This window comes from Salmo trutta, chromosome 7 (assembly GCF_901001165.1).
Source record: "Salmo trutta chromosome 7, fSalTru1.1, whole genome shotgun sequence".
Lineage (NCBI taxonomy): Eukaryota > Metazoa > Chordata > Actinopteri > Salmoniformes > Salmonidae > Salmo > Salmo trutta.
The window spans coordinates 10,952,326-10,968,544 of NC_042963.1; the positions used below are offsets into that span (position 1 = coordinate 10,952,326).

The following is a 16,219-nucleotide window of genomic DNA, read 5'->3' on the forward strand; positions in this document are numbered from 1 at the left end:
CTTGTTAGTCCAGAGTGCAATCAATCATTTAAAAGCACCCTCACTTTGGGACGGCACCTTCAATCACTGTAGTGACTTATGATGCAGCCTCAGCCCAGGGTGATTATCAATCACATACTCCAGGCCAGCCAGCAAGCCAGCCAGTCAGTCAGTCACAGCCAGCCAGTCAGCCAGCCAGACATACTGTATTTCAACATGCCCTCTCCATGTGTGCAGGTGTCACATGGTGCCTGGATCGTCAGTGGCGGTGGGTGTGAGTTCTCCTGCCTCTCACGGATGTCAAATGTGCTTTCATGACTCATCCGCTCTCATGCTTTCCCCTCTCAAGTGGATGTGGTATTTATCATCTGTTATGGTAGTGTATAGCCACTTTCCTGTATGTCACCCTGCTCTTTTTAAGATGTTATCGAAGGCATGGATCACTTGCTAGGGATTGGCAGTGAGGGATGAGGAGAGGGGAGGGGAGGGGCAACAGCAGCAGATTGGCTGACGTGTTTGAGCTGATTGGTAAAAGGTGGACTAAAGTGGCCTCCTGTTTCCATTTTGAGTTTGGGTCACTGCCTGCCTCAGAACGTTCTGAGGGCCAACTGGCGGCTCATCATTTCCATGATTTCCGGCTCATCATTTCCCCACACACACGTTATTGGTTAGTCTACCCCAGTTCTCTGTAGAGATGCTCAGCTGAGGACGTTAGCAACACATTAATCACTGTCATTTCACTCCATTTTCTGAGGGCTTTTAGCACTGATTGGAAGTCACTGGATGAAAATGACTGTATATAATGTGTCATAGCTCTAGCCATCCCCAAGAACCCCACTAATCTCAATTGATGATTGGGTACTCATTGCATCAGTGCAGTTTATCCCACCAGGCTCAATTTAGAGGTTGGAAAACAAAGATATTTGCATTAAGCTTCCTTCCTCTGCCAATGTTTTTTCTGGATTTGGATGATATGAAAATCAGTGGCTAGTTACCAGGGGCAGCAGTCCAGTCGGATCAGACTGTGGGAATGTGTGTGTGTCTGTGTACATGTATGTTTGTGTGTGTGTGTGTGTGTGTGTGTGTGTGTGTGTGTGTGTGTGTGTGTGTGTGTGTGTGTGTGTGTGTGTGTGTGTGTGTGTGTGTGTGTGTGTGTGTGTGTGTGTGTGTGGATTGGACAAAATGAGAGCTGCCACCTGGTATAGTGTGTTCAGATTACTGTGGGCCTGTGGATGTTTTTTTCTGCCTCATCAGTTTTGTTAAACAAAACCAATTCACAAAGATTTGTGAATCTTTTAAAATGTTATAGTTGAATAGTTTAAGTCTATGTAAGGGCTATTTTCACATTCTTTTGCCATCTAGTCTGTTGCCTGGATGAATGTAGGAAGGCATTTCTAATGATTTATGTCTGTATAAAGGATCCACCATCCAATACCACCATCCAATTGATGGTGGTATAGACTTATTGGAAACAAAGCGTCCATGTTTGAACTCTTGTGATTCCACAGTAGCACATCACAGTCACATTAAAGATACAGGAACTTAGGCTATATGACTGCACCCCTCTGTGGTGTGAGGAGAAAGCTGAATGAGTTACTTCTCTGCATATGTAGGCCTATGACATTATTACAATTAGTTGAACTGCTTTAGGAGGCCTTGTGCTCCTAATGAGGATCAAACAATCATATGCTAACGAGTGCTGTGTTTACACATGCTGTACTTTGATTTTACAGACCCAAATGATAATTGGGTTTAGCATTAATATAAAAAATGTTTTGCTGCAACATGGCTTTTACTGGCCAGAAGGACACCAGCGCCAGGAACCCTTCTGTATCTGCTGAGATTAAATGACTTGGGTCATTGCAATGGCGCCAAAGGAGATGTCTGCCGTTTTACGATGCAGTAACGAATTGTGCTATTGTGTATGTTTTTTCATGTTATTTGTAAGTTATTTTGTACATAATGTTTCTGTCTTATGACCGAAAAGAGCTTCTAGATATCAGGACAGCGATTACTCACCCCGTTCTGGAGGAATACTTTTTCTTTAACGAGTTGGACGGGAAGGATTTACCTCAGACACCCAACAAGGCCCTCATCCCCGTAATTTGCATGAGAAAGAGACGGAGGTATCGTGGACGAAGATCCGGGTGCCTTGTAAGGATCCGTCGCTGAGAGGGTAATCTACCTTTACCATCGGTCCCATTAGCCAACGTACAATCAATCGATAATAAAATGAATAACTACGATCATGTATATCCTACCAACGGGACATTAAAAACTGCAGTATCTTGGGGTTCACAAAGTTGTGGTAAAACGACGACAGGAATAACATACAGCTGGCGGGATTTAAGCTTTTTCGGCAGGATAGAGCAGCAGTCTCTGGTAAGACAAGGGGTGGCGGGCTATGTATATTTGTAAACAACAGCTGGAACACAAAATCTAAGGAAGTCTCAGGTTTTTGCTCGCCTGAAGTAGAGTATCTCATGATAAGCTGTAGACCACACTATTTAACAAGAGGGTTTTCATCTGTATTTTTTGTAGCTGTCTACATACCACCACAAATCGATGCTGGCACAAAGACCGCACTCAATGAGCTGTATATGGCCATAAGTAAACAGGAAAATGTTCACCCAGAGGCCATGCTCCTGGTGGCCGGGGACTTTAATGCAGGAAAACTCAAATCAGTTTTACCTCATTTCTACCAGCATGTTAAATGGGCAACCAGAGGGAAAGAAAACTCTAGACCACCTTTACTCCACACACAGAGACATATAAAAAGCTCTCCCTCACCCTCCATTTGGCAAATCTGACCATAATTCTATCCTCCTGATTCATGCTTACAAACAAAAACATGGTCATGGCTCACATCAACACCATTATCCCAGAAACCCTAGACCCACTCCAATTTGCATACCGCCCCAAAAGATCCACAGATGATGCAATCTCTATTGCACTCCACACTGCCCTTTCCCACCTGGACAAAAGGAACACCTATGTGAGAATTCTATTCATTGACTACATCTCAGCGTTCCACACCATAGTGCCCTCAAAGCTAATCACTAAGCTTAGGACCCTGGGACTAAACACCTCCTTCTGCAACTGTATCCCGGATTTCCTGATGGGCCGCCCCCAGGTGGAAAGGGTAAGTAACAACACATCCGCCATGCTGATCCTCAACACAGGGGACCCCTCAAGGAGTGCATGCTCAGTTCCCTCCTGTACTCCCTGTTCACTCATGACTGCATGGACAGGCACGACTCCAACACCATCATTTAAGTTTGTCGATGACACAACAGTGGTAGGCCTGATCACCGACAACGACGCGACAGCCTATAGGGAGGAGATAGAGACCTGCCAGGACAGCAACCTCTCCCTCAACATAATCAAGACAAAGGAGATGATTGTGGACTACAGGAAAAGGAGGACCGAGCACGCCCCCATTCTCATCAACGGGGCTGTAGTGGAGCAGGTTGAGAGCTTCAAGTTCCTTGGTGTCCACATCACCAACAAACTAACATGATCCAGGCACACCAAGACAGTCGTGAAGCGGGCACGACAAAACCTAAAACCTCAGGAGATTGAAAAGATTTGGCATGGGTCCCATAGATCTTCAAAAGGTTCTACAGCTGCACCATTGAGAGCATCCTGACTGGTTGCATCACTACCTGGTATGGCAATTGCTCGGCCTCCGACTGCAAGGCACTACAGAGGGTAGTACGTACGGCCCAGTATGTCACTGGGGCCAAGCTTCCTGCCATCCAGGACCTCTATACCAGGCAGGTTGACAGAGAAAGGCCCTAAAAATTGTCAAAGACTCCAGCCACCTTAGTCATACAGTAGACTGTTCTCTCTGCTACAGCACGGCAAGCGGTACCGGAGAACCAACTCTAGGTCCAAATTTGTATTTTTTTTTTTGTTGGTTAAGGGCTTGTAAGTAAGCATTTCACTGTAAGGATTACACCTGTTGTAGTCGGCGCATGTGACAAATAAAATTGTATTTGATTTGATCCCTGCCACAGCATACAGCAGCTGTGGAGGTGTTTGAAGTTGTATGTTCAATGAGTGCATGTGTAATGTCACTGTATATTCCACCAGCTGGCAAAACTGGCACATTGCTAGGCTATAACCTGGTCATGGAATTCATCAAAGTGACCCTATTTTCAGGGTCACCGATACAGTCATTCATTGCTACTTCTACTTTTGCCTATTTCTACTTTAGTTTTGTTTACATGCAAGTGATTCTTTGCTTGACATGTGGCCCCCAAACACTGTCTGAGGTCCTTATATTATTGTTTCAGCAGTGAGCTTGTAACTTACTACATACCCAAAGCATTCAAGCTAAACGGTATGATAGTAAAATCCGGTTGTAAAACTGTTGATATGGTGTAAATAAAGTGTAAATAAAGCTTTGGCTGATTGAATAACAGCCCTGTCTGTGTGCTGTGGAGTCATGGAGGATTAGGGAGAGTTAGGAGCTCTTTCTATGCATGCTGAGGCAATTTCACACCTTGTAAATTTAGAGGACTACTCTCTCTATTTTAGTACTTTTTTAAAACTAGATAAACGGGAGTAGGTTCTGAATAAAGCTGGAACTTACGATGCATAGCACGCCCAGTTCCAAGTTAAGATAAAAATCTAGAGTACTCTTACTAACAATAATATAAACAAGAATAGTTTATTATGCATGTATATCAAACAGAGATGAATTGAAAGCAACTTTATGCCTTAGAAGTAGGAAGGATATTTCAAAAAACCACATCAATGTTTAATTTGATACCAGGAAATCTACTTGAAGTCATAAATTATGGCATTGTTAAAACCCACACTGCCACGTCCATTATTCTATATAAAGTTTATACCTTGTATATATCACCCTATTAAAACCCAAAGATAAAGAGCGGTAGGGTTTGTGCTTTTCACAGGAAAATACTGTGATCCTAAAGGACCATTAGCTGCCTTGTCTGGGAGAGACCATAATAGTAACAATATGACAGGTTAAGAGGAAAAGTAAAACCCTTGAAATACTACATACATATTTAGCAGAGCTACACAGTTCAGTAAGCTGAGTAAGAAATTCTCTCTTACATTTCCATAAATGAATATATATATAGTACTGTATGATGAAAATCTTTGTAAAGAGAGACAAAGAGGAAGCAGAAATATAGTGTGCATAACTCATTGCAACTAAATCACACTGCTGTAAACTTCTAGCATATACCGTACGTATCACAACACCAGCCATGTTGGAAAAAAGACTTGGCTTGGCTTGCATCTCTCCCACCAAACTATTTATCATGGCTTCCAGATGGGAGCCCTTAAAGCTGGGTTTCATTGCTTCCATTAAGAGGAGCGGCGGAGTAGAGTGGCAGCTCAGCCATCAGCCATCAGCATGCAGGCAGGGCAACACTTCTGGACCAGTGCCAGAAGGATACAGTATTGTGATCCTCAGTTCCTTCAGAAAACCCAGCAGCTCCATGCAGCAGGCTATACCCTGATCTGATTGACGCTTTGAGGGCTGCGGTTAAAATATTTGCAGAAATGCTGACTCCAAGATGGAGAAATGGGGGATGGTTAAATCAGATTCCAGCAAGGCCAGAGCTGTCGTCCTGGCCCCTGAACCATGCAGCTAGGTAATTACACACACGCACACACTATCACTTTACATTCTGACGGGATTATTTCAAAGAGATTAGAAAATTGAAGTGGACTAATCTGTTGTTGTTTTTTTTTTAAACAAATTTGTCTGCAGTTAACCAAATACACAGTACACTGGGTTTATTTAGCCTAAGTGTGCGATGAAAGAATTGCAAACATTCACACTTATTATGACTTTGAGTATAAAGAATAGCCCCTAAAAATAGAGCGCATATAAATGTTCCTTTCTCCTAGTTGATTTAGATTAAATGCCACTGCATAATTAGGTTTTGGAACAGAAACAATTATTTTGTATGTGTAATTAAAATGCAGTTGTGAGTCACAGAGACACACTCCTATGTTCTGTGTTTTCTGGGTATTGTAACTTTATAATGGGAGTGTGGAGCTTTATTCCTCACTCAACCTTCTCCAAAATGCATAAACTAATCCAAATTGCTTTTTATATTCAACAGACCACTCAATGTCTATGTGTCTGGTGCATTTTAAAATATACATTAGTCTGTATTAATATTCTAACAAAAGCTGCATTTCCATGACAACGCCCTCCACGCATTCAATATGTAGCCTAACGGTTCACACTGCACATATACGTACATATAATTAGTATTCAAATGGCAAAATCCATCTTATTCACGTATAGTAGCTAGAAACATTTGTTTTCACATGTAGCAGCTGTATGGTTTTGAAGGTCTTTGAATAGAATCTCTTGTTTTTTCCCCATCCTAATAAAAAGTCGGTTAAAACGATTCCATAATACACATGCAAATTGTATTTCATTGCTAAAGAGACACAAAACAACACAAGAGAGAGCTCCATTCAAAGACATGGCTGGGTGACATGAGGATGAATACATTAGATGAGTTGAGAGAAGGGAGAGCACAGCACTGGCTGCCTCCTGAGAGAGTTCTGCCACCTCCTAACAGACCACCGATCATCACCAATGACCAAGGCCTAATGGGAAAGCACACGGAGACAGTGTTCTCGTTCTCAACAGCAGAGAGACATCAACAAATCAATGGATCTGGACTGGGGTGAATGTTAGGTTACAGATGCTGAAATAATGGCTGCACAGCTTACGTAGACGTATGTTGCGTCTGCTAAGCCAGTGAATCGTGAAGACCGCTGTTGTATTTGATTTTGCTAGTTGTTAACACTGGAGTCTCTATGTCATGTGGTTGTCACCTGATCAGTGGTTCAATATGCTCTCTCTCTCTCTCTCTCTCTCTCTCTCTCTCTCTCTCTCTCTCTCTCTCTCTCTCTCTCTCTCTCCCACGTGCCTTCAGACTGATAGGATGATGTCATTAACCGTCACACGTGGCACATGGGGGTCATGATGTGTAAATGATTGTATCTGGATTCTAATTTTAAAGTGACATGACACATCAAAGTCAGATTAGGATATTAGTGTTTCGGTGTTTATACTAGTTAGGTAGTCTAAATGACTTGTAGAGTCAGCGGTACTACCTCCTGTACTATATAACCATGTAGAGGAAATTGACACTGCAGTGCTGCGATAAAAGCGAGATGCAAATATCCCCTGTGTTATTTCTGTATAGATTTGTTTCTATTCCATTTCAAGCGATGAGGCAGTTGTGATGTTGCCCTTCTCTCACGCAGTGGTGATACAATGGAGTAATGAATCCGTGCCTCAATAAATGGGTTTGTTCCAGTGTTCGCAGAGGTAAACCTCTGAGAAGGTAGGAAATGATTTTTGTTCATCCTTTTTTGGCTCCACTTATGTAGGTGGGTCTCATGCAGATGTTTCTTTGCTTTTGGCTGTGCAGCACAACAGTGTGAGTGGGTGAGAGTCCAACCCACTGGCAAGTTCAGGGGAGAGAATGTGCATCCAAAATGGAGCCCTCTGCCCTATTTAGTACACTAATTTTGACCAGAGCCGTATGGGTAGTGCACTATATAGGGAATATCTTGCCATTTGAACCACAGTCAGAGGGTAAAATTCCCATCCTCCAGCTGGGTCATCGCCCCAGTCACACAGAAAGCCGTAGGCTCTGTGCTTTTCCGTGCTTTAAATGAGTCTGTCACAATGGGTGGTACCATCAAACCTGCAGCTATTCAATGCTGGCTGAGTGTGTTACTGTATTCCTCACCACCAGAAGATGGGGTCGCAGCTTTGGGGCAGACAGCGGCGCCTCAGCATACTGTTTTAAAGTCTGCCAGGAGAGAACGTTTTTGGTGAAATAGGCTCTCCGGTTCACCCATTTGGTTCGGATCACGTCCCCCGTCGTGCCTAACTGATTGACAGTGGCATTGAGTTCTCTCCCTACAATGCAGTACTTGACAGCTCTTTGAGCAAATAGTAAAGCAGATTTTTCTACAAATCCTAACCCATGTAGAGATAAATGTTCCATTGGTCTATATAATTGGATTCAATGCATTTGCTGTTTTGGGGTTTTAGGCTGCGTTTCTGTATAGCACTTTGTGACATGTAAAACTTTTGCTGATGTAAATCCATTTGAGTGAATGATTGAACTTGTGCGAAGCATAATAAAGAAAGCACACATTACACATTATATTGTTCTTTCAAAGAGGTGACCTAAGGATCCAAATAATCACTATTCTATAAATACTGTATAAGGCATGAGAAAACCAGAATGTATTCAACTGAGGAATTCTCACTTTGTCATTAGCGCTTGGCTGGTCAGGTCTTAGTTCAGTGCTTCACTCCTGCTGTTGCTCAGTGGGCTCCCGGCACCAGAGGTAGGCCTACACTGCAAAAGAAAATCTGCAATATTTACATATTTATGGGGCAAAGACTGATTTTAGTCTGAATATTTTTAAAGTGAGGGACGCTTTTTTATCCAAAGTTATAAGTAGCAGTGTTCAATCTGCTCACAGGGGTGATTTTGGTATGGAAATATGCAAAGCCCCTCTTAGCTGTACAGCATGTAGCCTACATTATCCAACTGTGTCAGCCTAGTGCTCCTGGTTAACACTAGCTCCTACTCTCACCATGGTGGAGGAGAGGAGGACTGATTTGTTCTTGTCAACCCAATTATTCCCCCACTGCAACTCCTCCTGTACTGTACTGTACTGTACTGTACTGTACTGTACTGTACTGTACTGTACTGTACTGTACTGTACTGTACTGTACTAACACTAACAATACATTTGGTTTGACGTTTGATAAACACTTAATGTTCTGTGTGAGCCACTCCACTCCACAATGATTGTCAGACAGGAGGTACACTGCGCTCCACACAGATTATATTCTAAGATAGGAGGTACTTTATACTGTCTGTACAGTAGGTTTATGTTAATGGGCTTCTCTGTCTCTGCATTGAGCTCCCTGGCCACTCCCTCTCTGGAGCCCCATGCAGACTCATTATAGCCTGTTTAGACAGCCAATTGATGAATCGATCAATCAGTCAATTAGTCAATCAGTCAATTAGGCTCTGGAGGACAGGCCGTATTCTGATTCTAACATGAGCTCAGCCAATCAGCCAGCGTTCCCCCAACTTTCATTTTTTACTTCTGATTTTAATCTCTGTGGGTATTGATTGGTTCTGGTCCGTGTGAGGCGATTTTCCTTCTCCTCGGTTGTCTGCCTCTCTTTGTCCTTCGTCATCTAGATATTTATTGTCCTAAAGCTTTCGGTTTTGTTTTGCATGGCGAGTCCATAGTTCCTCTGTCGAGGGATTTGTTGTTCTGCATTACCTCTCCAAACGGCGACCCACTTTACTGCTCTGGAAAGCAGAGTTGCTAGGTTACATAACACTGTTTTATCAAGATGTGAGCAGGATAGTCTTAATATTTTGTCTTTAACATGAATTGCCAGAAAAATACCCATGAGTATAAGATGATAACGTATTTATCTTCTAAATTTGCGCATAGCTGTTGTACCTCACATTGTTTTAAATATTAGCATTTTGAGCAAGTGGGGATATCAAATGGATTACCTCAGTAATTTTCTATGTTAACTCTCCACTACATTTGATCTCTTTTATATTCTCCTTTAATAAGATTGTATCTGTTTTAATGTCCATCAGTTAAGATACACAGTATATATGCGTTTGTATAAATTAAGGTGTGACTTTATGCATTATATACTTAAAACGTCATGCTAATCACGTTAGCGCACGTTAGTTCAGCCGTCCTGTGGGGAGGACACGATCCCGTAGAGGATATCACAAACCCACGAGGTGCCTTATTGCTATTTTAAACGGGTTACCCACGTAATTAGAGCAGTAAAAATGCATGTTTTGTCTTACCTGTGGTATACAGTTTAATATACCACGGCTGTCAGCCAATCAGCATTCAGGGCTTGAACCACCCAATACATAATGTGGTTTACATAATACATACAGTAGCCTACATCTAGTACACATGCACAATTTCAGTGCAGATCACCCACATCACTTCTAGTCTCAGGTCAGCTATACTGTCCAGTATATACGGGTCCAGCGTTAGCCTCATGTGGCCCGGCTGTGCACATAACCTCCCTGCAACCTGGACAAGATTTCACATCTCACCTGCCATCGGATCTCTCTCATATTCATGGGCCTGCTCATGCATGCTAACCAATCAGGATGAGTTCTAAAGCATTTCTCAGCAGCTGCCCAGGATGTCGTTCCACATGTACGCATCACATGGAAAGAGAAGCAGGGAGATTAGGATGGTCTTCCTGCTCTGAACCAATGGAACGCTGCACTGATTACAAACAGACCGGAGAGGGAGATGGGCCCGGGTAAATGTGTATGGCTGATGTAAATATTTTAAGACAATTTCAAAACCTGATGCAAGTAACAGATGGAGGCTGGATGTCATTTCCTGGGCTCAGAGATCAGCAATGCATGTTGTTGACCTGCTTGAGTGCTGGTGGATGTGTGTGGTGTGCTTGTTGTGTAAAACGTGTAAAAAATCTATTAAAAAGAGTGTGTTAAAAGAAAGGATGAAAGTCTGCCCGATTGAGCAGGTAGATGAGAGCGAGGTAATGGAAGAAAGAGTTAAGTGAGAGAAGCAAGAGACAGATCGAATTTGAGACATGGCACTGTGGTGAATCTTTAAGACGTGAACTCATTTGGAGTCTTACAAAGCTAAGTGCCCACTATACATAAACAATGGGGTATTGCAATTTCAACAGGCCCAAAGGTAACACGCAGCTCTTGGGGATGTCTCTTACCAGAATAATGCTGAGTGTCAGTTTTAGTACAGTTCAAGAGCAGCAATAGTCAGCAAGGAGCACCCAGAGTGATTTTAGTTCAGTGTTGTGGAGACACTCCGGGGACCTCCAGAAATTCGCTTTCATTAAACGTCCCCTAATTACGCAGGATGTAATTGCATTGTAGATAATTTAAGCCAGCAGTAAATCATGTGAATGTGCTCGTACTGGGGGACTTCCACGAAAAAATGATTCTACCAGACAGTGTATCCCACGTATCTTGACTAAACTACTATTAATGCGCAGTTTTGCCTTTTAGCGTCCTCAGATGGGACTGACTATAAACATGAAGTTCACAAATGAACTGAATTGTAGACCTTTTTACCAAGAGGGAAAACCAAACTCAAATATGTAAACCAACGGAACAAAACATATTTAAAGTTGCTTTTGCTGACTGTCTTCTGTTCTTTCCCTTTTATGTCTCAGACACATCGAGAACTGGACTGGCCTGCAGACCCTGAAGGATGTGGACATGGAGCTGTACACTGGACTTCAGAGACTGTGAGTGTCAACTTGGGGAGAAGCACACCTCATTAATAAACCACTGATGTGTGTTTTCTGCAGAGCCCACTGTTGCTCTAGACATGAAAGCATACCATATAGCTGTGAGACCATGGGGCTGTGTCATCCTGATCACTCTTTTGTTGCAGAGACTTTTCCTGCACAGCAGGAAATGCAAACTTGTAGTGCATTTGATTCTTTAAAAGGATTCTAAAGTTTTTAATTTCCACTTTGACATTTCTGACTTGATTTGCCCTAACATAACATGTACACTATATATACAAAGGTATGTGGACACCCCTTCAAATTAGTGGATTCGGCTATTTCAGCCACACCTGTTGCTGACAGGTAAATAAAATCGAGCACACAGCAATGCAATCTTCATAGACATACATTGGCAGTACAATGGCCCGTACTGAAGAGCTCAGTGACTTTCAATGTGTCACTGTCATAGGATGCCACCTTTCCAACAAGTCAGTTCGTCAAATTTCTCACTTCCAAGTTAAACTGCCACTGGAAGAAAGGTCAGCACAAGAACTGTTCATTGGGAGCTTCATGAAATGGGTTTCCATGGCCGAGCAGCCGCACACAAGCCTAAGATCACCATGAGTGATGTAAAGCTTGCCGCCATTGGACTCTGGAGCAGTGGAAATGTATTCTCTGGAGTGATGAATCACGCTTCACCGTCTGGCAGTCCGACGGACAAATCTGAGTTTGCCAGGAAAACGCTACCTGCCCCAATGCATAGGGCCAACTGTAAAGTTTGGTGGAGGAGGAATAAGGGTCTGGGGCTGTTTTTCATGGTTCGGGCTAGGCCCCTTAGTTCCAGTGAAGGGAAATCTTAACGCTACAACATTGTAGACAATTCTGTGCTTACTGTCACACTCTTCTTTGTCAGACGATAATGAAAAATCATTGTCGGACCAAAACGCAGCGGGATCATGTGTACTCATCTTCTTTATTTAGGAAAAGAAGGGAAACCAAAATAAACACGTATACAAAACACAATGGCGCATAACAGGCTGGTAAGGCAACTAAGCTATACCTAGCACAATCTCCCACAAACTCCAAACACATACCTAATTATAGGACTCTCAATCAGAGGCAACTAGAAAACACCTGCCTCCAATTGAGAGTCCAACACCAAATACCTAAACATAGAAATACTAAACTAGAAAGAACATAGAAATACAAAAACATAGAACATAACCCAAAACCCGGAAATAATAAATCAAACACCCTTCTAAACAAACCACCACCCCGAACCACATAGAACAAATACCCTCTGCCACGTCCTGACCAAACTTCAATAACAAATAACCCCTATTACTGGTCAGGATGTGACACTTACACATTTGTGGCAACAGTTTGGGAAGGCCCTTTCTTGTTTCAGCATGACAATGCCCCCTTGCACAAAGTGAGGTCCATACAGAAATGGTTTGTTGAGATCGGTGTGGAAGAACTTGACTGGCCTGCAACGAACTCTGACCTTAACCCCATCGAACAACTTTGGGATTAATTGGAACATCACCCAACATCACTGCTCAACCTCAGTAATGCTCTTGTGGCTGAATGGAAGCAAGTTCAAAGTGGAGGCTGTTATAGCAGTGAAGTGGGGACCAACTTCATATTAATGCCCATGATTTTGGAATGAGATGTTCGATGAGCAGGTGTCCACATACTTTTGGTCATGTAGTGTATCAACCCCTATTAAAATGTCCATGCCTCCCCCATAATCTACATAATATTTCAAATTTCCTGTTGCTGCAGAATTATTTTCCTGCTGTAGCAAACTTGTTCAAATTAAGATCCTATCTGTATATGCAAGACATATTTAATGTTATACAATGACCCACCTAACCCAACACATAGTGACATGGCACCTGGTCTGGTGGGCATACATACTCCATCAGTACTATTGACTACTAGCGGTGGCTTACATTGCAGGCATGTTTATTTTAATGCACTGCGGCCTGCCTCAAACAACAGCACCTCCCTACGGCCCATTTTACACTGATCAAATGACGCTGGAATAGCAGCCAGGACATTTAATTAGGTCCCCTTTCCCTTTCCTTTCCCTAAACCCCCCTGGCCAAACCCTCCTATACAGTCAATCTGATTCCTTCCCCCCATGTTCACTACCCACCCTCAGCCATCCTGGTGCCTCTGGACCTGTGGGCAAGACTCCCCTCTGGGATGGAGATGGTATCCTGTAGTCTCTTTCCCAGTCTCCTCCAGTCTCCCAGGCTCCTCCAATCTCGCCCGCTCCTCAGTATCGCCCTGTCCCCAGTCTCCTCCAGTCTCCTCCATTCTCCCCAGTTTTCTCCCATCTCCTCCAGTCTCCTCCAGTCTCTTCCAGTCTCACACAGTCCCCAGTCTCGCCTGGCCCCCATTCTCCTCCAGTTTCTCCAGTCTCCTTCAGTCTCCTCCATTCTCCCACAGTCTCTTCCAGCAACCTCCAGCGCCAAGTCTCCTCCTGTCGTCCCAGTCTCCTAAAGTCTCCACAGTCTCCTCTAGTCTCCTCCAATCTTCCCCAGTCTCCCTCAGTATACCCAGGCTCCAGTCTCCTCTAGTCTCCCCCAGTCTCCTCCAGTCTCCTCCAGTCTCCTCCAGTCTCCTCCAGTCTCCTCCAGTCTCCCCTAGTCTCCTCCAGTCTCCCCCAGTCTCCTCCAGTCTCCCCCAGTCTCCTCCAGTCTCCTCCAGTCTCCTCCAGTCTCCCCTAGTCTCCTCCAGTCTCCCCTAGTCTCCTCCAGTCTCCCCCAGTCTCCCCCAGTCTCCCCAGTCTCCCCTAGTTTCCTCCAGTCTCCCCCAGTCTCCCCCAGTCTCCCCCAGTCTCCAGTTTCTCCAGTCTTGCCCGGCACCCAGTCTCTCTCCGTCCCCCCACTCTGCATGAGCATCTACCAGTCTCCCCCAGTCTCCCCTAGCCTCCTCCAGTCTACCCCAGCCTCCCCTAGTCTCCTTCAGTCTCCCCTAGTCTCCTCCAGTCTCCCCTAGTCTCCTCCAGTCTCCCCTAGTCTCCTCCAGTCTCCCCCAGTCTCCCCCAGTCTCCCCAGTCTCCCCTAGTTTCCTCCAGTCTCCTCCAGTCTCCCCCAGTCTCCCCCAGTCTCCCCCAGTCTCCCCTAGTCTCCTCCAGTCTCCCCTAGTCTCCTCCAGTCTCCCCCAGTCTCCTCTATTCTCCCCCAGTCTACCCCAGCCTCCCCCAGTCTTCCCTAGTCTCCTCCAGTCTCCCCTCGCCTCCTCCAGTCTCCCCTAGCCTCCTCCAGTCTACCCCAGCCTCCCCCAGTCTCCCCCAGTCTCCTCTATTCTCCCCCAGTCTCCCCTAGCCTCCTCCAGTCTCCCCTAGCCTCCTCCAGTCTACCCCAGCCTCCCCCAGTCTTCCCTAGTCTCCTCCAGTCTCCCCTCGCCTCCTCCAGTCTCCCCTAGCCTCCTCCAGTCTACCCCAGCCTCCCCCAGTCTCCCCCAGTCTCCTCTATTCTCCCCCAGCCTCCCCCAGTCTCCCCCAGTCTCCCCTAACCTCCTCCAGTCTCCCCTAGCCTCCTCCAGTCTACCCCAGCCTCCCCCAGTCTACCCCAGTCTCCCCCAGTCTCCTCTATTCTCCCCCAGTCTCCTCCAGTCTCCTCCAGTCTCCTCCAGTCTCCCCCAGTCTCCCCCAGTCTCCCCTAGTCTCCTCCAGTCTCCTCCAGTCTCCTCCAGTCTCCCCCAGTCTCCCCTAGTCTCCTCCAGTCTCCCCCAGACTCCCCCAGTCTCCCCCAGTCTCCCCTAGTCTCCTCCAGTCTCCTCCAGTCTCCTCCAGTCTCCCCCAGTCTCCCACAGTCTCCCCTAGTCTCCTCCAGTCTCCTCCAGTCTCCCCCAGTCTCCCCCAGTCTCCTCAAGTGTCCTCTAGTCTCCCCCAGTCTCCCATAGTCTCCTCCAGTCTCCCCTAGTCTCCCCTAGTCTCCTCCAGTCTCCTCTAGTCTCCTCCAATGTAACCACTGGTCCTATTAGGGGAGGCCCAGAGCACTTGAACAGGGCTGATTAACAGCTCCTCTCATTAGCATCAGGCTCACCTGGAGTGGGCCCTGGCTCCTCTGCTGCCTCCCTCCCTCCCCTCCCCTACCTCCCCTCCATCTCCTCCACAGCAGTTCAGGGCCAGGTGATTTGGATGACTCACCAGAGAGTGAGCAGCCCAGGCAGTGCCAGAGCAGGAGCTACTCTGGGCCCACATTGGGTCAGCCTCATGGGCCTTGGAGCCTCAGCCAGCCCACCTCCATGATTAATATTAATATTTGAGTACAAGCAACAGGGGGACATGTGACACTCCCAGGTCCTGATGTGTCTGACCTTGACCACATTGTATTCCTCACTGGGCTGCCCTTTTTTAAGCCAAATTCAATATGGCGGAATACATGTCTTAACATGTCCATTTGGCTTACCATACACCCAGTGTTACAGTTACACATCAGTGTTAGCTACACAGTGTGATGCCATCAGGACTGTTCTGATGTAATCATTCTCTCAGATGGATTCTAATGAAAAGAGACACGTGTTCAGAGCAAATAAACAGCTTGCAGATGCCCATGATAAAAATGGATTCAATATACATAATTGATCTTAGCTCCTTGTGAAGCTAGCTGAGGAGAGAGAAGATGCAGGCTCTTGATACTATCCTGATCGTAATGATGCCCCATGAGGAGGGAGAGGAGCAGGGGCGACGGGCCGGAAGATAAGATTAGATGACTTTTAGAATGCCTCCCTATTTACCCAAACGTTGCCGGTTGCGAGCCACGTTTAGAAGAAACTCCTTTACATGCTTCCAGTGCACTGCTATCACAGCCAGTTTTTTATCTGCAAATGAGGAATTCATGAGAACCTATCTCCGACCAATCAGCAGACAATTGCAGTTTCTGTGACGTTTGTGCGACCTGT

The 16,219-nt window shown here is 45.2% G+C and overlaps 1 protein-coding gene across 7 annotated transcripts in view; it reads left to right on the plus strand.

Annotated features, from left to right (window-relative positions):
* The window catches only part of ntrk3a (neurotrophic tyrosine kinase, receptor, type 3a), a 254,558-nt gene that overhangs the window by 20,795 nt on the left and 217,544 nt on the right, over nt 1-16,219 (plus strand). For all 7 annotated transcript variants that reach the window (XM_029757958.1, XM_029757959.1, XM_029757961.1 and 4 more), the window contains exon 2: nt 11,240-11,314. In XM_029757958.1, coding sequence (XP_029613818.1) covers nt 11,240-11,314 — 75 coding nt within the window. The remainder of the gene's footprint in view (nt 1-11,239; nt 11,315-16,219) is intronic.